Source organism: Phyllobates terribilis, unplaced genomic scaffold (assembly GCF_046119375.1).
Source record: "Phyllobates terribilis strain yellow unplaced genomic scaffold, ASM4611937v1 Scaffold_7__3_contigs__length_470593459, whole genome shotgun sequence".
NCBI lineage: Eukaryota > Metazoa > Chordata > Amphibia > Anura > Dendrobatidae > Phyllobates > Phyllobates terribilis.
The window spans coordinates 433,183,857-433,208,171 of NW_027362767.1; the positions used below are offsets into that span (position 1 = coordinate 433,183,857).

The 24,315-nt window shown below is 44.8% G+C and overlaps 2 protein-coding genes across 3 annotated transcripts in view; both read left to right on the forward strand.

Moving 5' to 3' along the window:
• Positions 1-3,851, forward strand: part of LOC141153327 (class I histocompatibility antigen, F10 alpha chain-like) — an 82,526-nt gene extending 78,675 nt beyond the window's left edge. Inside the window, exons 5-6 of the mRNA XM_073638041.1 lie at positions 2,655-2,692; positions 2,805-3,851. Of these exons, the coding sequence (XP_073494142.1) occupies positions 2,655-2,692; positions 2,805-2,984 (218 nt within the window). The 3' untranslated portion in view covers positions 2,985-3,851. The remainder of the gene's footprint in view (positions 1-2,654; positions 2,693-2,804) is intronic.
• A 14,292-nt stretch (positions 3,852-18,143) lies between these two features.
• Positions 18,144-24,315, forward strand: part of LOC141155261 (class I histocompatibility antigen, F10 alpha chain-like) — a 28,855-nt gene continuing 22,683 nt past the window's right edge. Inside the window, exon 1 of one of the 2 annotated variants that reach the window (XM_073642061.1) lies at positions 18,144-18,310. In XM_073642061.1, coding sequence (XP_073498162.1) covers positions 18,241-18,310 — 70 coding nt within the window. In that variant the 5' untranslated portion in view covers positions 18,144-18,240. The remainder of the gene's footprint in view (positions 18,311-24,315) is intronic. The other variant, XM_073642060.1, reaches the window with a different exon arrangement.

Genomic DNA, 24,315 nt, shown 5'->3' on the forward strand with positions numbered 1-24,315 from the left:
GTAGTAACGTAGCGTTCAAGTAGAAAACAAGGGACGTACTGCACATCCAGGGACAATGAATACATTTAAACATCTATCAGATATCTAACCCAAATGTGGGACTTACTATAGAGTGAGCCAGCTACACATTCCCCACACATTGGTGAGGGTTCATACAATATATCAAATGCCAATAGGTACCCAATAACAATGTTGTAAACTCTCAAATTCATATGAATTACCTACTGGAGTCAAGAGATGTGGTCACACTCTCCCTGGGTGGGCGCATGTCCACCCCTACGCGCGTTTCACATATAAGGTTAATCTGCAGGTTTATAGCATTAGAGGACCTAACAGGTTAACGTTAATGTAAATAAATACTATCTCACTACCAGGTAAACTAAGCAGAAGACCACTGGCACAGCCCATCCCTGTGCAGCTCATCGGACAGGTAGCAGCTGACAGTCACAGCTCGCCATCAGCACACTGATTTCATCCACATAACCGACTAAGTACAGCCAGGTCGACACCCTAGTCACATATACAGTGCCATCCCTTATGTTATACAATGTCCTCCCTTATTATTATATACAGTGTTTTTAATTAAAACTTCAGAAAGTGTTGTCCCTTATTATATATTATATCCATTCCTTACTATGAACAGTGTCATCACTTATGATTATGTACAACTTTGTCTCTTATTATGTATAATGTCCTCTTTTGTATATTCAATATAATCATAATCACATATATTGTGTTACTTGGTACAATATGCAGTGTCCTCCCTTATTACTGCATACAGTGTCATTCCAATTTACATACAGTAAAAACATGTTGAGTGTATGTGGCAAATCACCATAAAAGCACAGCCGGATGCATTACATTGTGGTTATTTGTGGAAATAAAAGCTGCTTGAACAATGTAATGATTGTAATGGCCTTTGCTTCTCTTTACGTGGATTTCTGCTAAACAGATCGAGACTGAGACTGAAATTCAGCCCTGGCATTAGAAGGTCCACAAGGCCCATGCTGCCCCCCTTACTTTCGCCAGATGGGGGTCTCTATTACAAATATTGAAAATCAGGATTTACTGTAAAATAAATTTCACCGCTGTATAAAATTAAATAATACTGCAACGCTCTGACTATACAATACCAGCACATAGTGACAGAATAATGGCATCATATTTACTCTTTAAGAGACAGTCCACTCCTTAAGATTTGGCAAGCTGCATGACTTGCCAAAGTTTTACTAACAATGTGTGTTTAATATATTTGTTATGTATATATTTTTGGGATTATTGGAGATTTTCCGGGTATCCTGCGCTGCAGGTATAAATCCAATCGATGAGTCAGATAAAACATGTATAACATTGCGGTTTTAATCTCTATGCATTTTGATGAAACCCAACTTCTTCTCCAGGAGAACCATGAAGATATCACAATTCACAATTTTCAAACTCTAAATGTATTTTCAATTTTGAAGTTATGTTGAGGGTATGTGGAAACTATGTTTTTTTTTCAGGCAGATTCCATCTGGAACCCGTCTGAAAAAGTGGCACAAACCTGCTGCAAAAAAATGAACATTATGCTCTCTTATCCACTTAGTCGAGTACGACTCTCGGTCAGTCTATCGATCATCGCAGTTCTATCCTGCGATGCTTCTTTTAGTTCGCCAATGGCCATTCCCATGTCGCTCTTTATGGTGTTGATCAAGCGATTTCTTATTGCCTACACCTGTTACTTGCCACAGGTGAGTTTGAACGAGCATCACATGCTTGAAACAAAGTTGTTTACCCACAAATTTGGAAAGGTGCAAACAATTTTGTCTGGCCCATGTTTGGGATTTTGTGTGAAATTATTTCCAATTTGCCTTTTTTCTCTGTTTTTTTTTGTGTCCAATACACACAAAGGAAATAAACCTGTGTATAACAAAACATGTGGAATTGCTATCATTTTCTGGGAGAAATATTTCATTTTCTGGAACAATTTCAAGGGCGCCAACACTTTCGGCCATGACTGTATATTGGAAAACCCACAAAAATGATGCAATTTGAAAAACTGCACCCGTCAAAATATTCAATACTGCTGTCAAGAAGTTTAACCCTTCAGGTGCTTTACAGGAAGTAACGCAAAGTGGAATGAAAAAATGAAAAATTATTATTTTTTTTTTACTACAATATTGTTTTAGCCCCAAATTTGTCATTTTCACAAGAGTACCAGGGGAAAATGGACCCCACCATTTACGCAAATACTTTCAAGTGCAGCAATACCCCCAATATGTGCGGAAACTGCCAAAAAAGTTTTTTAAAAAAAGGGGGTGTGGCTCATAGGGTTCTATGGGGGCGTGTCTTTGGACTGCTCTGCATAATTACCTTTTGAGCACCGCCCCTTTGGAAAAGACCAGAAAAATGAGCAAATTGGGTGCACTGAATGAAAAGGCTCAGATCGATGGAACCGTAGGGAGAATTTAAAAAAAGAAAAAAATGGAATATTCAGAGGAGCAACGGGAATAAAATAAGAGCACAAACTGGACAGACCCTTATTAAATAAGAATTTATTTAGGTGCAATCTATAAGTGCATGGGCAGAACTGAGATAAGAAATAATTTGGGTTTATTTATTGTAATTCTGCCATTTTCTGCTGTTATTTTTCATTATAAACTTCTTTTTCTCAGCTTCAGACCTGTCCTGTGACTCTGAGACCTGCGAGACTGTAAGTGAATATCTGGATCTTGATAATAAAGGCTCTGTAATAAAATATTATCGGCCATAGGCTTTTATAGGAACGGTATATATAACTCTGTTTTCTATCATTTTATCTCTAGGTGGAGATAAGGGATTCTGAGACGTTCATTCACAAAAATTCTATACTTAGAAATATTGTAAGGGAATGGTTTACAGGGAAGGTTCAATCACTGCGACCTTCTGATCACCGATCACCATCATCGATGCAGGGGAGGTCACATTATTATTCAGTATTACTGATACAGCATCTGTTACTTTAAATTGTCTTTAACCAGTTCAATACCGCCTCCAGTTTTTCCCCGGTTATGATCAGGAACATTTTCATATTTTTTTCCTACCTGCGGTTTCAAGAGCTCTCAATTTTTTTCTTGATTTGGACTTTCAAATCATTTTTTGTTTGTCTATTTTTCACTTTTTTAATTTTTTTTCAACCACAAAGGGCTAAAATATATTTTATATTGTGTTTCCCTTTTCTGTAGCAATTATTTTATGTATTGGAAACATGTTTTTTCCTATGGAGGAGAGGCTAGAAACAGCAATTTGGACTGAAGGTGCCTTATTTTTTTTATTTATTTTGTTTTTATTTAGTTTTTCTTATTTATTAGGGCTATAAAAGGTCATAAAATATTTTTGGGTGGGCATTAGTGTTCAGCGAACGTGCTCGGATAAGGTGTTATCCAAACACGCTCGAGTCCTAACCACATCAATCTCCCCCCTGATTGATTGGATTGTGGTTGGTGTTTCGCCGCATGTCGCAGCCCAGTATCCAGCGCGCGCTTTCCCTCTTTCTTCTGCTTTCATTGGCTGCAAGCGCGCGCTGGATACTGGGCTGTGACATGCAGCGAAACACCATCGACAACCCAATCAATCAAGGGGGGTGCGTGCAACTGGGTCACGCTTGGGTGATGCAAAGAAGTCCGGAAGTTGACGTGACATCAGTGGCGGCTGCACCGGGGTCAAGTGATGCAGACTGAGCAAGCAGCAATAGCGCCGCTCACAGGCAACATAAGGTATTTACAAAAATACTTATTTAATAAGGTTTAAATCAATGGGCGAATTATACATTGTAGTGGAGCACTTCTTCAATGTTGTGGAGAAGTTTGAAGCAGCTAATAAAAGAAAAAAAATGAAGGAAGATTTTTTGGGCAATTATGTTTTATTTATTCTTGTTTTTTACTAGTAAACTGCAATGTGTTACTGATGCATCTATCTGCTATAGTAGTACTAATAGGTACAGTTTCTATTGGCACAGTATATATGTATTATTAATATTCCATTTAAGTGTTTATTTTGTTACCTGCGATGTAGATACACAGTATTAATATATGGGGCAATGAATATCACCTCTGTAATGCAAGGTCTGCTCTGTCATAAGCTATTCTTCAAATAAAGCTTTTATTCATAGGAAACCAAATCTGTCAGAGTTTCTATATTGACATATAATAAGCTCAACACAGTTAACTCACATTAGAGCACATTACAATTATGAGGGTAAGCTCAAGTACGAACAATATTAGACATTGCACGTAACAAACTAAAACAATAGGAGTGAGGTCCTTGCCCACAAGAGCTTACAATCTATAAGAAGTAACATGTATTGTAACACTGGACACTCCCTCGGAGCAGATTCTGACATCTTCTGTAACCGCTGACGCATTTCAGGTTCACATGTAATTATTAACACAGTAAATACTTTTTACTTTGCATTTGAGTTTCTTATAAACTTCTGGTCTAACAAACACAAAACCCAGCAAAGTTAACGGAAAACAGTTTACTTCTTGTAGGGACGTTTCATATTTTGATGTTTGATTGCTTAGAAAATAAAAAAATAAAAAAAATCACTGTGCGAGTCAAAGCAGAAAAACTGTTTCATCAGTTTATAATTAAAAATATAAAAAAATTGATCAAAAAGTGATCAGAAATAATCCCTTTAGGCGGCATATTTCTAAGTGTTATAATTATTATACCATGTTCTTGGTGCTATTACATTGAAATTAGATTTTTTATTCTCTTGTTGAAGAAACACCATCACTTTTTCTAACATTTGTCATTTTTTGCTTGTATGTTAGATAGAAGAGGGGTGAATCTTTCACAGACGATCGTTTTTCATCTACGTGTTATATCCATGGGTTTCACTGATAGAACACGGACCCATTATAGTCTATGTCACGTGTCCGTTTTATTATCAGCGTCACGGATGAAAAGTAAGAATACAACTCTATGGGTCTGTGAACATCACAGACAGCACGTGGATGGCATCAGCGTACAGTCTGTGGTCCGTCTATGATTAACATTGCAAGGATAGGAGAAGCTTTGTAATGTATTTATTTTTTCTCTCATACGTGAAAAACACTGTTGGTAATAACGGACACACGGACCGTACACTGAGGACACACTGACCAAAACACTGGTGACACTAGGACCAATTTTTGGTGTACATGACAAATCACTGACGTCTGAATGAGGCCTAAACCAAAGTCTTTCATAAACATACAAACTTATTACTTAGTAAATATTTTCTTATGAATAGAACATGGATATGAGCAAATGACAGCTCACTCCACCGGCCAGCAGTTTCTCCATGTGTGGGATCGAACCTTTGAGCCTGTGTTTTGTGGTCAGCTTCTCTGTCCGCCAAGTCACAGCAGACACACCTTTTTTAGGTTTAGGTTCTGTTATTTTGGCTGCAGTCTGTTTAGCATAACACAGATGTTTTAATTTGCCCTATCGCCTTTTAGGTGCGGCTTTATATCCTTTCCCCTGCTGGTATTTCCTGCTGGTGATAGTCTCATTTGGATGTTCAGTCATTCTGTTGACATTTAAAGCCAGTCAGTGAAATTCCAGCTAGGGTTTATCTCTTTCCAGTTTGTTTCTTTACTTTGCACCTATCTTATGTTTCTTTTTGGGAAGTAGGTGGCATATTATGTAACTGTGTGTACTTCATACTTAACTTTGTATTTAGTGGTTTATTTTACTCACTCTGGGATCTTTACTTTTTTCAGCATACAAGTGCTTCTCGCTAAATTAGAATATCATCAAAATAATTTATTTCAGTTCTTCAATACAAAAAGTGAAACTCATATATATATAGAGTCATTACACACAGAGGGATCTATTATATAGAGTCATTACACACAGAGGGATCTATTATATAGAGTCATTACACACAGAGGGATCTATTATATAGAGTCATTACACACAGAGGGATCTATTATATAGAGTCATTACACAGAGGGATCTATTATATAGAGTCATTACACACAGAGGGATCTATTATATAGAGTCATTACACACAGAGGGATCTATTATATAGAGTCATTACACGCAGAGGGATCTATTATATAGAGTCATTACATGCAGAGGGATCTATTATATAGAGTCATTACACACAGAGGGATCTATTATATAGAGTCATTACACACAGAGTGATCTATTATATAGAGTCATTACACACAGAGGGATCTATTATATAGAGTCATTACACACAGAGGGATCTATTATATAGAGTCATTACACACAGAGGGATCTATTATATAGAGTCATTACACACAGAGGGATCTATTATATAGAGTCATTACACACAGAGGGATCTATTATATAGAGTCATTACACACAGAGGGATCTATTATATAGAGTCATTACACGCAGAGGGATCTATTATATAGAGTCATTACACACAGAGGGATCTATTATATAGAGTCATTACACGCAGAGGGATCTATTATATAGAGTCATTACACACAGAGGGATCTATTATATAGAGTCATTACACACAGAGGGATCTATTATATAGAGTCATTACACACAGAGGGATCTATTATATAGTCATTACACACAGAGGGATCTATTATATAGAGTCATTACACACAGAGTGATCTATTATATAGAGTCATTACACACAGAGGGATCTATTATATAGAGTCATTGCACACAGAGTGATCTATTTCAAGTGTTTATTTCTGTTAATGTTGATGATTATGGCTTACAGCCAATGAAAATACAAAAGTCATTATCTCAGTAAATTAGAATACTTTATAACAACTGCTTGAAATATGTTTTTAAAATCTGAAATGTTGTCCTACTGAAATGTCTGGTCAGTAAATGCCCTCAATACTTCGTCGGCCTCCTTGTGCATCAATTACTGCATCAATGCGGCAATGTGCCACGGAGGCGATCAGCCTGTGGCCTGGAGGGATCAGCCTGTGGCCCTGCTGAGGTGTTTTTGGAAGCCCAGGTGGCTTTGATAGCAGCCTTCAGCTCGTCTGCATTGTTGGGTCTGGTGTCTCATCTTCCTCTTGACAATACCCTATAGCTGGAAAACTATGAAGGCGGCAGGTGAGTATCAGACAGGAGGCAGGGGACTTACATTTAAAGTTCCATTCCAGTGGAGCAATAAAAAAAACGACTGGAGTGGTGCTTTAAATATAGTTCATAAAAAGAGTAGAGAAAAAGCGTCACTCACCAATTAGTTAAAATAAAATCAAGCCATTTATTCCAAAATCCAGGACATGGACATGGTATGCAGGGGGTGTGGGGCGAGAGGAGAGGACGACGTCCGTTTTGCGTTATTAGACTACAACACTTCTACGGGTCCATTCAGTACATTACCTGTAATTGAAATAGTGCTGTTAAAATAAACTCAATTTTCAATCACTGATGACACACTGACCATTTTTTTTTGTGTGTATGTGAAAAACACTGACGTCTGAATAAGGTCTTCTATCTATAGCTGATAAGGAAACATTGTCAAAGAGGCTAGAGCTAAAGAATTCAGGTCTATAATGTTGTTTATATTGCAGAGAATAATTTTAGAGAGTGGTGGTAAAAAAAATTCTCTGTGCATACTAGATAAAAGTTGGAAATGTGATTGATCGGCAAATGATCCCTTTTTCTCTCTCACATTAACATGCCAGATGTAAGTGGCCAAGCAGTACATGGTTCAAAGCATAGCGCTCAACTATCAAGGATCCAGAGGGCAGTCCAGGTTTGGAAGGGCTGTCCCGGGAGGTCAAGGCAATGTACCAAATTCCACTCATTCTGTGCGATGTATCTGTCCTGCCGACTGTCATCTTCACTGCTCTGTAAGTCCTCCTCCTCCCCTGACTCAAGGAAGCGCGGGGCAGCATCTTTCTACTTTATACTCACCATCAATTAAATAGCTAATTTTTCTCTTTTCTTGAGATCTGAACTCCCAGGGATTCTAACACCCAACCTTTATATTTGCAGGCAGCAGCAAAAGGTATGAGCCACAGCCTGCACTGTTAAACGTGGGAGAACTTTCTGTACATGAATGTGCATTGCATTCTCCAAAATTACAGGCAAATGTTACTGGCATGTAGAGATACAGTTCTATGTACCAGTGCATTTATATATACACCTTTATTCTAGGGGTAAAATAAAAGTAAGATTTTTTTCTTCCTAAACTACTAAAAAATAATGAAAAAACAATTACAATAATGACAATTTTAATGCACTTTTAAACAAATTATATTTGGTGTCTCTGTAATGTACAATACAGTAAACAGATTTACAGTGATCAGTAAATGGCGCAAAAGAAATGGCGTGATTGATCTTTTTCTTCATTAAAACCATAAAAATGTAATAAAAATGTAACACTGAGGCCATAATGTACCGTAAATGCTGTTGTTCTTTTTATCTGCATGTTTCTTGCAGGTGTCCTCACCTGACTACGCAATAACAATCTTCTCTGATTAGTGCATTTTCTGCGTTTTCAATGCCTTCTCCCCCCTTACTTTGATGCAGATTTGAAACAGCATTTTTAATGCTTTTTTTATAGAAAAGCTTTGATTCTACACTTAAAAATGCAACTGCGTATATTTCCATGCGTTTTTTTTCAGGCCCCACATAGAAGCTTATAAAAAAAAAAGCACCAAAACCGCAAAGTTCAACAGCGTCTCTAGACGTACTGTGAGTGGAGTTTTCATGAAATCACACATTGGACATTCAGGCCGTGTTCACAGGTAGCATAAGTGCTGCATTTTTTTTGTTCAGAAATTCTGTTATTTCATGAAAACTGCACTCAGTGCATCTAAAGACTCTGCTGAATTGTGCGGTTTTGGTCCTTTTTTTCTCTACAGGCGTCTATGGGAAAACTGACAAAAATACATGTAAAAAACACAGTTGCTTTTTTTTTTTAAGTGCAGAATCAAAGCTGCTTCAAATCTGCAAAGAAGGGTGAAAATACTGAAACAAACGCAGTAAAAATGCAATAACCTAGGAAGATTGTTATTGCATAATTTGGTGCAGACACCTGCAGAAAATGTGCAGAAAAAAACTCGCAGTATTTACGCAACGTGTGAACACAGCATAACACACACGAAAAAAGCAAGACCTCATACAGTATAATGAAGCCTACGTAAAAATTGGAAAGTTCTGGCTACAACGATGAATGAAGGGACAAAAAAAGAAATGCATAGGTCCCAACCGTCCTGGATGCATGGACAGTCCCAGATTTGGGTCCACATCCTGCAGTCCTGGGTGTCTGCTGAATGTCCCTCACTGCCACCACTCCTCTAAATATTCTCCTGCCAGGGTAGAAAAAAATGGTGAATGGGTGTGGTTTGGGGTGTCGTCAGGGGCGCGGTTAGAATTTTCCGTGGCACTTCACAAACACCTACAGATATCTTGTTGCAGACGTCAGTATTACTTTCCATGTTTCATATTTTTGACCACAAAAAAAAACAACAATCCGCATTTTAAATTGAGTTTTAAGTGAATTTTAATCCCGCTTGTGATGAAAGCCGGCCGGTGGGTGCAGCTCTCTGGCGCCCCCTTACCTCTCAGGTCAGTCAAGGTACTGCACCTAGAGAAAGTAGTGCCAGGAAGCTGCAACCAGCGCAGGGAACACGGTAGTGTGTTATCCCTTCAACGTCACTAAACCGTAACGTCACTACACAGCACAACTCGCTAGCGCCCTCTTAGCCTCAGGTCAGTCAAGGAACTGCACCTAGGATAAGCGGTCGCCAGGGAGACTGTCCTGTAACCTACTGGGTATCGGGGCCCTCTGTAGTGAGGGCGGTATATATATCTTCCTTGGCCGCGCCAGGAATATATATATCTGAACCTCCGACCGTCACTACCAGCCTTCCCCAATCCCCAGTTGGTATGCTGCCACCAGTCCCTATTTTAGATATACGCCCAGTCCGTGAATGGGCCTATATCGGGTCAGGAACCAACCCTGGGTAGCGTTTTTGGCTTGAGCCGAGCTCACACGGACGTGCGTTCGTTATGCAGAATAAAAGGCAGGCCCACAATTACTTGAGGTAATTGATTATAATAATACACTAGATACACGATATACAACTAAATATACACAGGTATAAGGTCAGGCTAAACTATACAACAATGGAATACAACACACAGAATCACCACAGCATATCAGTTACCGGTTTCTTGATTTTCTTGTGACGCAGGGAGAGGATTCTGCGGTCGCAGGCACGGTTCTTTGTTACAGGCTGAGGCCTACCACCGCATGGTCAAACTGCTCCTCCCCTTGGTGGCCTCAGCTGGTGCTCAGATGTTCAGCACACCACTCTTGGGTCAAGACTGACTTGTCTCTTGTCTGTCCTGCTATCTTACCTGCCCCGTCCCGCCCACTGCTGGTGAGGTCAGCTGGCTCAGTCTCCACCCTCAGGTCTAACTTCGATCAGAAGCCCAAATTCTATGGAACCCAATAACTTCTTCTGGGATGGTCTCATGATACCCCCAGGGGTTCCCATGGATTCGGGCCGCCGTAACCGACCTTTTGATATCAATTATGATACCATACGGTCCTCAGGAATGGCTCCGCGCTATATCTTGGCTTCCAGAGCACGTACAAACGTCTACCGCGGAGGCTTGTGTGCGCAATGGCTCCGGGACGCCGTGATATTTTTTTATTGGCCCATCCCACGCAACATGCGTGTACTATTCATGTTTCTATATCTTATGCCTCCATGCTTGTGACAGACAAAGAAACTAGTCCTATGGGACAAATGGTCAGGTACAGATAGACGAAGCACCCCCCCCTGCTGGCTGTGTTTCCTCTCGAAGTCTTTGAAGCTCCTAGCATTCAAGTGTTAAGTAGGCTTCTTATCTTACAGGAGCCTGGATGGGGGGAAACTATCTAGTTGACGTTTTAACAGAAGGTCCCAAGGGTGGGGGCTGCTGAAGTGTGGCCATCCCTGGATATGATTTATCATTACCAAGTTGGCGGCTACAGGTTCATCACACCTCCCCCTATACGAGGGCGCGAGGGGGTAGCACATTCCTGTGTTCCCCCGTGCGTCCTTCTGCACCCTCCCCTTGCCGGGATAACCCGTCAGCGTTACCGTGGTCACGGCCTCTTCTGTGGCGAATGGAGAAGTGGTACTGCTGGAGAGCGAGGCTCCAGCGTAGCAACCTGCCATTCGACCCAGAGACCGTGTGTAACCAGCTGAGGGGGTTGTGGTCCGTCTCCACGGTGAAATGGCTCCCGTACAAGTAGGGCTGCAGACGCTGCAGGGCCCATACAATTGCCAGGCATTCTTTTTCCACCGTGGAGTAAGCCACCTCCCGGGGCAGTAGCTTCCTGCTCAGGTACAAGACAGGATGTTCCTGGCCTGTCGTGTTGACCTGACTTAGCACAGCACCGAGGCCAAAGTCACTGGCGTCGGTCTGTACCACAAACGGCCGGTCGAAGTCGGCAGCTTGCAGTACAGGGGAGCTACTTAGGGCGGCCTTGAGTGCCCCGAAAGCTGTCTCGCAGGCGACTGTCCAGTCGACTGCGACGGGCAGCTTCTTCTTGGTGAGGTCCGTCAGGGGCTTGGCCAGGGTGCTATAGTGTGGGACGAACCTCCTATAGTACCCGGCGGTCCCCAAGAAGGACATCACCTGCTTTTTGGTCCTAGGAGTGGGCCAGGATGCGATGGCATCCACTTTCCCCGGTTCTGGCTTCAGAACCCCCCCGCCTACCCGGTGACCCAGGTAGAGGACCTCACTCATGCCCAGCTGGCACTTTTCCGGCTTGATGGTCAAGCCTGCCCGGTGGATCCGACCGAGCACCTGCCGCAGGTGCTCTAGGTGATCCTCCCAAGTGGGACTGAAGACTGCAATATCGTCCAAGTACGCAGCCGCGTACCCTTCAAGTCCCTCAAGCAGCGTATTGACCATCCGCTGAAAAGTGGCAGGGGCATTCTTCATGCCGAATGGCATCACTGTGGACTCGTACAGTCCAAAAGGGGTGATAAAGGCAGAGCGTTCCCTTGCCGCGGGGGTCAGAGGAATCTGCCAGTACCCCCGGCTCAGATCCATGATGGTCAGGTACTTAGCCCCGGCCATCCGATCGAGCAGGTCATCGATGCGTGGTATGGGGAACGCATCGGTGGCCGTTACAGCGTTGAGCCCCCGGTAGTCCACGCAGAACCGTGTAGTTCGGTCCTTCTTTGGTACGAGGACTACAGGCGAGGCCCACGCGCTGCTGGATGCCTGGATCACCCCCAGCTTCAGCATCTCGTCTATCTCTTGGCGCATGTTTCCCTGCACCTCGAAAGAGACCCGATATGCTGAACGCCGGATCGGCGGGTGATCGCCAGTGTCCACGTCGTGGACAGCCATCTCAGTCCTTCCGGGCAGGCTGCTGAACAGCCCCCGGAAGGGGTGCAGGGTGGTCCCCAGCTGGGACCGTTGGTCCTCCGTGAGCTGGTGGCCAACCCCCACATCCTCGATGGACCCACCCGCCTTGGCTTGGGTGAGCAGATCCAGGAGGGTTTCTACCTCTCCTTCCTCGGGAAGGTTGCACACTGGGTGGGCAGTCGCTTCCCGCTCATGATGAGCCTTCATCATGTTCACGTGGAAGGCCTTCCTCCTTCCACGGGCGTGATCCAGGGTGACCAGATAGGTGACGGCATTGAGTTTCTGGTGCACGAAGTAGGGACCTTCCCAGGCTGCCTGAAGCTTGTTCTGTGGTACGGGGACCAGTACCCACACCTTTTGACCCACCTGGTAGGTCCTCTCACAAGCATTCTGGTCGTACCACCGCTTCTGGTCGGCCTGGGCCTGGGCCATATTGTCCTGCACCAGCTTTGCCAAGGCCATCATCCTGTCCCGGTGGCGCACGACATACTCGATGACCGACACCTCGGGGGTGGCCAAATCCCCTTCCCATGCTTCCTTCACCAGAGCCAGGGGGCCCCGTACCCGTCGCCCGTACAGGAGCTCAAAGGGGGAGAACCCCGTTGAGGCCTGCGGAACCTCCCGGTAAGCAAATAGGAGGTGTGGGAGGTAACGCTCCCAGTCTCTCCCGTGGGAGTCGACCAACATCTTAAGCATCTGCTTTAAGGTGCCATTGAACCGCTCACACAGGCCATTAGTCTGTGGGTGATACGGGCTGGCCACCAGATGTTGCACCTGCATTTGCTTACAGAGGGACTCCATCAGCCGCGACATGAACTGGGTCCCTCGGTCGGTGAGCATTTCTTGGGGGAAACCCACTCTGGAGAAGATCTCCAGTAAGGCGGTAGCCACCTTGTCGGCCCGAATGGACGACAAAGCTACCGCTTCCGGGTACCGGGTGGCATAGTCCACTACCGTGAGTATGAAGCATTTCCCGGAGTGGCTGGGAGTGGACAGAGGTCCAATAAGATCCACAGCGACCCTCGAGAAAGGCTCTTCGATGATTGGCAGAGTTACCAGTGGGGCTTTGGGGCGCGGCCCCGCCTTCCCCACCCTCTGACAGGTGTCACACGAACGGCAGTAGGCACCCACCGCGGCTCCCATCCCAGGCCAGTAGAAATGCTGAGCTATCCTGGCCTTGGTTTTAGCGATCCCTAGGTGTCCGGCCATCGGAATCTCGTGTGCGATCCGCAACAATTCCGCCCTGAACGGATAGGGTACCACTAACTGTCGGTCCCTGGGCCACGCCTCCGGTGAACCCTGCTGGACCGTTACCCGGTACAGCCGTCCCTGGTCCCAGACCACACGCTCGCAGTCTGACTCCATGGGAGGCTGTGCCGCCTGTTCCTTGAGAGCTTTCAGGCTGTCGTCTGCTTCCAACGCAGCCTGAAATTCCTGACTTGATGTGGCCAGAATCGACGAAACTGCCACATCCTCTGTCAGCCCCTCCGGGCATGTCACCTGGCCGCTGTCTGACCCGGCAGACACTTGGTCAGAAGTGGGGAAGCCGTCGGACCTCTGCAAGGCTCCTTGGGCTCCGGCGCTCCCACTCCTGGTGACAGCGGCTATGACCTCTGTGACCGTGGGTAGTGCCTGCTTCCCCTCTGTTTCTGACCAAGCCGCCCGATCAGGCAGGCTTCCTAGGCCTTTGGACATCTCGGATGTGGGGAACTCCTGCCCTGGGGTCTTACCTGGCGGCTCCTCTCTTGGGACACCCCCACCTCCCATGGCCTGTTCCTCCCCCTGCAGTGGGCCTATACTCAGCAGCCTGGATACCCCTGGGAGCCCTACACTGCCGGTAGCTGCCCCCCTCTCCATCCCTGAGCTTCCCTCTACAGAATCCTGCCCGCCCCCTCCCTCACCGGAGGACAAGAGGTCACGGCACGCTGGCTGAGCACCTCTGCGGGCATCCCCACACTCCCCACCTGCTTTCACTAACCCTGTTTGTGTTGTGTCTGTGCAGGTGTTACCCTCAGGTTTCACTCCCTCCTCCTCAGCAGGACACACACTACATACAACATGGTTGGCATTAGCAGCAGACAAATCAATACACTCTTGGGGGGCCGAACTTGGGGGTTCAGAGGGTACATACTGCGATACTAGACGCCCCAAGTCGGTCCCTAATAAAACATTTGCGGGAATATTTGGCGTTACTCCCACCTCCCGCATCCCCCTTCCGGCACCCCAGTCCAAATACACCATGGCAACGGGAAGTGCCGGCTCCACGCCTCCAACCCCGGAGACGGAAAGAGTCTTTCCTGGTACCAAGTCCTGGGGGGACACCACCTCAGGCCGTACCAGTGTTCGTTCAGCGCCCGTGTCCCGCAGTCCCATGACCGCAGAACGGCCTATGGTGACGGGTTGGATGTTGTCCAGGGACCTACCACCACCCCCTCCCACACACAAAACATTGGGCGCTCTCTGGGAATGGGATGGGGTCTTTTGGCGCTGGGGACACTCAGCCCTAAAGTGTCCTGGTTTGTTGCATAGATGACAACGTCTTACGTCTGGTCCTTGCCTGGAGAGGGCAACAGGGGGATACACCCCTTGTGTTCTAGGGGCCGGGGAAACAGGGGCATGACTGGGCTTACCCCCTCTCCAGGTGCTGCTGGCAGACTTCTTCAGCTCAGGCGCCCTGTTATTGGCATACTCGTCTGCCAGGGCGGCTGTAGCAGAAGCCCCTGTTGGTTTTCGGTCACGGAGGAACTGTCGGAGGTCCTCTGGGCAGTTCCACAAGAACTGCTCCGTGACGAACAGTTCCTGGACCTCCTGGCGGGTAGTAAGCGCTAGACCCGAGGTCCAGTGCTCTGCGGCTCTCAACAGCGCCCGCATATGATCGGTCCAGGTGTCCTTGGGGCCACGCAGCAGGCTCCGGAACTTCTGGCGGTACGACTCGGGAGTGAGGTTGTACTGCCGGATCAGGGCCCGCTTGATGCAGTCGTAGTTCTGTACCTCCCCGGCAGGTAAGTCCCCCAAGGCATCCAGGGACTTACCCCTCAAACGGGGGGTCAGGTATCTGGCCCACTGATCCCGGGCCAGATGGTGCTGAAGACAGGTCCGTTCAAATGCCACCAGAAAGGAGTCCAGGTCCCCATCCTTCTCCAGTAGAGGGAAGTCCTCAGCTCGGACTTTGGACGACTTGGTCTCCTGATGGGTTGGTTGCTCTAGCGGAAGCCCCCGCTGGGCCAGGTCCAGTTGGTGCTGGCGCTCCGCAGCTCGCTCTGCACGCTCCGCAGCCTCCCGGCGCTCTGCAGCTTCACGCTCCGCAGCCTCCCGGCGCTCCGCAGCTTCGCGCTCCTCCTCCGCTGCCTTCTCTGATGCTGCCAGGAGGGTTTTGTAGACGGCATCGCCATGAGACTGGAGACTTGCCATAGCCGCTTGTAAAAGGGCTTGTGATCTGGACAGGCTGGGCTGGGTAGGTGGTGGGCAGCCCACTGCGGGACCGTATACTGGGGACTGGCTCCCTGAGGTGCCCGGGCTGGACTCCTCCTCGCCATGAGTAACAATGTCCTCCCCTCCTGCCACACGGACCGTAGCATTAGCCTCCTGCAGGGTCTTGCTCCTGGTGCCGTCTGCCATCTTGGTAACCGACACCGCTGCAACCCTGAGTTTGCACACACCTTGTTATACTTTTAGCCTGACCGTCTAACGTTGGGCTGACCTTAAGACTCCAGCAGTGGAAGTTACCACTGGCAGTCTTTAGTGCCTGGGAGTAGGGGTCCCACAACACTATTATTCTGCAATCCCACCGCTGCCACCAATGTGATGAAAGCCGGCCGGTGGGTGCAGCTCTCTGGCGCCCCCTTACCTCTCAGGTCAGTCAAGGTACTGCACCTAGAGAAAGTAGTGCCAGGAAGCTGCAACCAGCGCAGGGAACACGGTAGTGTGTTATCCCTTCAACGTCACTAAACCGTAACGTCACTACACAGCACAACTCGCTAGCGCCCTCTTAGCCTCAGGTCAGTCAAGGAACTGCACCTAGGATAAGCGGTCGCCAGGGAGACTGTCCTGTAACCTACTGGGTATCGGGGCCCTCTGTAGTGAGGGCGGTATATATATCTTCCTTGGCCGCGCCAGGAATATATATATCTGAACCTCCGACCGTCACTACCAGCCTTCCCCAATCCCCAGTTGGTATGCTGCCACCAGTCCCTATTTTAGATATACGCCCAGTCCGTGAATGGGCCTATATCGGGTCAGGAACCAACCCTGGGTAGCGTTTTTGGCTTGAGCCGAGCTCACACGGACGTGCGTTCGTTATGCAGAATAAAAGGCAGGCCCACAATTACTTGAGGTAATTGATTATAATAATACACTAGATACACGATATACAACTAAATATACACAGGTATAAGGTCAGGCTAAACTATACAACAATGGAATACAACACACAGAATCACCACAGCATATCAGTTACCGGTTTCTTGATTTTCTTGTGACGCAGGGAGAGGATTCTGCGGTCGCAGGCACGGTTCTTTGTTACAGGCTGAGGCCTACCACCGCATGGTCAAACTGCTCCTCCCCTTGGTGGCCTCAGCTGGTGCTCAGATGTTCAGCACACCACTCTTGGGTCAAGACTGACTTGTCTCTTGTCTGTCCTGCTATCTTACCTGCCCCGTCCCGCCCACTGCTGGTGAGGTCAGCTGGCTCAGTCTCCACCCTCAGGTCTAACTTCGATCAGAAGCCCAAATTCTATGGAACCCAATAACTTCTTCTGGGATGGTCTCATGATACCCCCAGGGGTTCCCATGGATTCGGGCCGCCGTAACCGACCTTTTGATATCAATTATGATACCATACGGTCCTCAGGAATGGCTCCGCGCTATATCTTGGCTTCCAGAGCACGTACAAACGTCTACCGCGGAGGCTTGTGTGCGCAATGGCTCCGGGACGCCGTGATATTTTTTTATTGGCCCATCCCACGCAACATGCGTGTACTATTCATGTTTCTATATCTTATGCCTCCATGCTTGTGACAGACAAAGAAACTAGTCCTATGGGACAAATGGTCAGGTACAGATAGACGAAGCACCCCCCCCTGCTGGCTGTGTTTCCTCTCGAAGTCTTTGAAGCTCCTAGCATTCAAGTGTTAAGTAGGCTTCTTATCTTACAGGAGCCTGGATGGGGGGAAACTATCTAGTTGACGTTTTAACAGAAGGTCCCAAGGGTGGGGGCTGCTGAAGTGTGGCCATCCCTGGATATGATTTATCATTACCAAGATGGCGGCTACAGGTTCATCACACCGCTCCTACATTGGATTGAGCCCTAAATGACCACATCTTAAAGGGAACCTGTCAGCATGAAAGTACCATAATCTAGAGCAGGAGGAGCGGAGAAGACTGATATATAGTTTTGTGAGAAAAAAAACATTTTAACCTGGTTTTAATCATTTAATCCTCTGCTCTTTCTGCGATTTTTGGTCCTATGGTCCTATCAGTGACTGACAGCTATCTCTGTACTGCGAGGCCCACTGGACCAAACACCCCGAGAATGCAGAGGATGAAATAGTTAAAACACGAATTAGACGGAATATTTTATCACAAAACTATATATCAATCTACTCAGCCCCCCGACCCTCACTCTATAACATGAGGCCTGTGGATACTGTAGGACGGCATTTCCCATGGTGACAGGTTCCCTTTAATTACTGAAGAATATCATACTTTCACTTTTACTTTGTAACCACTCCTTTAGTCTGCCCGGCAACTGCTGATCATTTTCAGACTAATTTTCCTATTGGAGTAAATGTAACAACCGTCCAATCAGAGCACAGCTCCTTCCCTTATATATAGTACGGCCCAGCTTTGTGTTTTGCAGTTTAGCCTCACGCTTCTCCCTGGCAACTTCATTGAGATCGTAATTAATATGACATACAGGATGGAGAAGGTGTGCGCCGTCACCGTGATGTTTCTGAGTGTGTCTGGAGCGTATTCTGGTGAGTACGGAGACGCCTGTTATATTACTATCCATTATATTCTTCATTATAAGGTCGGCTGCCACCACTTTTATATCATAAATAATTAATGATCTGTTGTCAAACTGTTTCAAATGGCCGCAGTGTCTATCTGTTTGTCTTTAAACATATATTTTGCATCCTTTTTTTAAAAAAATTACATGGAGGGGAAGTATCAGGAGATCATGACACTTGTTTTCTTGGAGGGGGGGGGGAAGCATGAGAAAAAACAGAAAAAAGTGATGAAAGCGCATGACAAAGTTACATCAGCTTTCCATAGATTGTGGTGTTCTAAAAACGGATCACTTTTTTTTCTTTACGGATGAAAAAGTGCAGAGGATGGTATATTTTATACACTGTAAAAATGATGTGATTGTGCGCTCTGCTCTTTTAGTATAATAAAAGGTAGGTTCACACTAATAAATCATACAGACATGGGTCTCCCAACCCGACCTGTAAATTAGGTTACTTGTGTTATTTCACTGTGTTTTTTATCACTTTTTTTTCAGCTGCAGTTTTTTATCTCTTTTTGGTCATATTTTAAATAAAATTGCTTTTTCTCTGGAAACTTCCTGTTACTTAACTTTGATATAACTCTATAGAAAAAGTCATGTGTAGAAATACAATAAAAATACATATGCATTGTTTATCTGCGGTTTTCCTCATTTCATTCCAGTCTATGCACATTTTAACTGCAAGAGAAATTAACAAGTTTCAGATTTGGCTATTGCACCGCAGGTGAATTTCTGTAGGTTAAAAAAAAGTTCATTGGGTATGAGATGTATTTCAATCCCATCCATTTTGCTGGAACTGTAATTTGCTGCATTATTTGCACACAAAAATATGCAGCAGAAAAAAACACCAGATATTCATTGTGGGCACTTAGCCCTATACTTCCTTAGTTTATCCTCATATCTACTATAAAGTCTAAAAAAAACTAAATAAAACATCAGAAGTGACAAACAAAATACTAATGAAATCAAACAATTCACCGTAATGTTGATCTATGTCCAGGCATACATACATTCATGGCCAAAAGTTTTAAAACTGACACAAATGTTTTCACATTTTTCAGCTTCTGTGTTTTTTCGCTCTTTGAGTCGGAGGTTTCTCTGGTTACTGATGGACAATTATAAACATTTCATAAGTTTTTACACTTTTATTGACAAATAGATGACGTTTCTGTGACTCCTCAATGGTCCCAGTTCTGTCCCCTTATTCTCCAGACTTCTGCCCTTCCCCCGGCAGATGGATATCGGCTTCTGGGCAGATCCTGACTGATGGCCGCCCGTTCTTGCCTCATCAGAGCTCGGAGTTATCATAATTTCTGGGTTTTGTTTGTCGCTTTTTGAGGATTGACCGCAGGTTCTCACTGAGACTGAGATCTGGGGAGTTTTCTGGTCATGGACCCAAAATATCAATGTTTTATGCACCAAGCCATTTACCGTAGCCTTTTGCCTTGTCACATGATCTCTATTATACTGTTAAAACCATCATCTCCACTTTGTCCTGGATGATCCTATTCTTTATTCATAGACATGTTTTTAGGTATAATTGTGAGAATCCCTGACACATGAAGGGTCTCAGAAGACTTTACTGTTTCATGACACACGACTCATGGCAGTGTCACCTTTTCTTCTCTGGACAATCATTCTTCCCAATGTCCCAAACAGTCGAAAGGCTTCATCATAGAAATAGCTTTACCACAGTCTTCTGCTGTCCGATTCTTGTAGAATGTTGGTCTGTACGTGATGGTATTCTTTACAGAGAAGTTGCTTCTTTGCTGCACTTCTTGACACCAGGCAGCCTCCATAAACCTTTGCCTCACTGTGCATGCAGATGCACTGACACCGGCCTGCAGTTGTTCCTGAGCAAGATCTGCACTAGTCTTGAACCAATCCCGTAGCTGAATCTTCTTCAGGAGTCAGTCATGGCACTTGCTGGACTTTCTTGGGTGTCCTGTAGTCTTCTTCACACAAATGGAATCTTTCTCTTTGATATTCTTGAAGATCTGATAAATGCTTGATATAGGGACAATCTTACAAGCAGCAATGTCCTTGCCTGTAAAGCCCTTTTCATGCAAAGCAATGATAACTGCCAAGCGTTTCCTTGGAGGTACCCATGGTTAACAGAAGAAGACAATAATTTCAAAAACCAGCCCCCTTTTAAAGCAAACATTCAGCATGGTGATATCAGCTACCTTGTCATTGTTAACACTTTCTCCTGCCTAAACTAACAAGAAGATCTCTGAAATGATGTAAACAGGTCATTTTGTGCCAGGGCTGAAATTCAGTGGAAATGGGGTTTCTGTGATTAGTTAATTTTCAAGGCAAGGAATGACTTTGCAATCTGATCACTCTTCATAACAATCTGGAGTTGATGTAAATTGCCACAGCAAAAACTGAAGCTGCAAAGTTTGTGAAAAAACAAAATTTGTTTCAGTCTCAAGACTTTTGGCCACAGCTGTATGTTAAATGTTGTGTCTGAACATGGTGAGAAACTAGGTGTAAAAGGAAGAGATAAAGAGCAACACATGATAAAAGGAGAAGCAGAAGGCATGAGTAGAAGGCCGGTTTCACATGTCATTTTTCTCTAATACTTGAAAATGGCCTGTGTTTTTTTTCAGTGTGCTGGATCCATTTTTTTGTCTGTGTGTCAGTTTTTAAAATTCTTCTTGCATACGTTTCTCATGTGAAAAAAAGGATTCTTAGCTCCCACGACTATACTGTACAATAAAGACAGCACACAGGTGACATCAGAGGGACGTGTTGCAGCATGGGAAGGGGCAGTAATTGTGCCCCTATTGAAGTCCCTCTGCGTTTTCGCCTACTACGATATGCCTTTCATGGCTCCCTTTGATTATGTCCACCAGCATACAGTATGATACACCCACAGTGAATTCCCCCACAAAAGCACTGTATGAAGACCCCAGAGGAGCCCCAGCAAAGTGTATTGCTCTAACAACACAGTATAATATTCGCACAACTCCCCTACATATAGTATGATGCCCCCACAGCTCCCTATATATAGTATGATGGCCCACAGCTCCCCATATACAGTATGATGGCCCCACAGCTTCCCATATATAGTATGATGTCCCCAAAGCTACCTCTATACAGCTTGATGTCTCCACAGGTCCCTATATGCAGTATGATGTCTCCACAGCCCTTATATATAGTTAGACTGCCCGACAGCCCCCTATATACAGTATGATGTCCCCAATGCTCCCTATATACAGTATGACATCCCCACAGCTCCCTATATACTGTCTAGCATCCACACAACTCCCTATAAACAGTATAATGCCATCACCTTTCCCTATATACATTATTATGTTCTCACAGTACCATATATACAATATGATGTCTCCACCATTCCCGATATACAGTATTATGGCCCCACAGCTCTCTAAATACAGAATAATGTCCCTGCAGCTCCCCTATTCTCAGTATGATGCTATCACAGCTTCCTATATACAGTATAGTTGCCCCACAGCTCCCCTATGTACAGAATGCTGGCCGCACAGCTTCCAATATACAGTATTATGGCCCCACAGATTTCTATGTACAGTAGTATGTTCACACAGCTCCCTATATTCAGTATGATGTTCCCACAACTTCCTATATACAGTGTGATTGCCCCACAGTTCCCCATATATAGTATGCTGCCCCCAAAGCTCCATATACACAGTATGATTCCCACATACGTCTCTATATATAGTATGATGTATCTACAGCTCTCTATATGCAATGTTTGACAGTCCGACATTGGTTATAATTAATGAAATATTATAATGTTTATCCCATGGTTTCGATGCCAAACCCTCAAACAAAGATGGCAAAATTGCTGTTTTTTTTTACTTTACCTCCTCCAAAAAATGGAAGAAATAGAGATTAGAAAGTCATATCGCCCCCAAAATGTTACCACTAACAACTACAGTTTGTACTGCAAAATAACAAGCCTCGATATAACTCTTATCGACTGAAAAATAAAAAAAAGTTATAGCTCTTGGATGGCGAGAAGACAAATTGAAAGCAAACAAGAAGCCATCCCTAAGCGTGGGTCACTGTGATACGTTTGGAGAATTTTAACTGTCTAGTCTAAATTAATGATGGATACATATTTATCCATTGTCTGAGGGTCCTGGAATCATGATTACCCTTTCTGGCTGTTTATTGTGTCAGTGATTGATAGTATTGATCATTCCTTGGCCCTTCACACTGGCTGAGCATTAATCAATGGATTGCTACATTAAATTATAGTAAAACTAAACAGCAAAAAGCCATCATGGTATATTGTGGAAATAATAAAAAGACATATCCAGTTGGATGGTTTGTGTTTTTGGATGAAAAAAATCTGTTACAAAAAAAATGTCATACTTAGATAACCCCTAAAACATACAGTATAGATGAGCCTCGCATTTCAGACTCCCCTTGGATTGTCCCATAGATCTCTAGAAGACTTTCCCAGTGATTTTTCCTGATTACCGGGCCCTCGTCTCTTTCAGAAGAGAATTCCAGTTGAGTCCACGATTAGCCAGACGGTACAGACACATACAGTACAGACCAAAAGTTTGGACACACCTTCTCATTTAAAGATTTTTCTGGATTTTCATGACTATGAAAATTGTACATTCACACTGAAGGCATCAAAACTATGAATTAACACATGTGGAATTATATACTTAACAAAAAAGTGTGAAACAACTGAAAATATGTCTTATATTCTAGGTTCTTCAAAGTAGCCACCTTTTGCTTTGATGACTGCTTTGCACACTCTTGACATTCTCTTGATGAGCTTCAAGAGGTAGTCACCGGAAATGGTCTTCTAACAATCTTGAAGGAGTTCCCAGAGATGCTTAGCACTTGTTGGCCCTTTTGCCTTCACTCTGCAGTCCAGCTCACCCCAAACCATGTCGATTGGGTTCAGGTCTGGTGACTGTGGAGGCCAGGTCATCTGGCATAGCACCCCATCACTCTCCTTCTTGGTCAAATAGCCCTTACACAGCCTTGAGATGTGTTTAGGGTCATTGTCCTGTTGAAAAATAAATGATGGTCCAACTAAACGCAAACCGGATGGAATAGCATGCCGCTGCAAGATGCTATGGTAGCCATGCTGGTTCATTTTGCCTTCAATTTTGAATAAATCCCCAACAGTGTCACCAGCAAAGCACCCCCACACCATCACACCTCCTCCATGCTTCACGGTGGGAACCAGACAAGTAGAGTCTATTCGTTCACCTTTTCTGCGTCGCACAAAGACACGGTGGTTGGAACCAAAGATCTCAAATTTGGACTCATCAGACCAAAGCAGATTTCCACTGGTCTCATGTCCATTTCTTTTGTTCCTTAGCCCAAACAAGTCTCTTCTGCTTGTTGCCTGTCCTTAGCAGTGGTTTCCTAGCAGCTATTTTATCATGAAGGCCTGCTGCACAAAGTCTCCTCTTAACAGTTGTTGTAGAGATGTGTCTGCTGCTAGAACTCTGTGTGGCATTGACCTGGTCTCTAATCTGAGCTGCTGTTAACCTGTGATTTCTGAGGCTGATGACTCGGATAAACTTATCCTCAGAAGCAGAGGTGACTCTTGGTCTTCCTTTCCTGGGGCGGTCCTCATGTGAGCCAGTTTCTTTGTAGCGCTTGATGGTTTTTGCAACTGCACTTGGGGACACATTCAAAGTTTTCCCAATTTTTCAGACTGACTGACCTTGATTTCTTAAAGTAATGATGGCCACTCGTTTTTCTTTACTTTGCTGCTTTTTTCTTGCCGTAATACAAATTCTAACAGTCTATTCAGTAGGACTATCAGCTGTGTATCCACCTGACTTCTTCACAACACAACTGATGGTCCCAACCCCATTTCTAAGGCAAGAAATCCCACTTATTAAACCTGACAGGGCTCACCTGTGAAGTGAAAACCATTTCTGGTGACTACCTCTTGAAGCTCATCAAGAGAATGCCAAGAGTGTGCAAAGCAGTCATCAAAGCAAA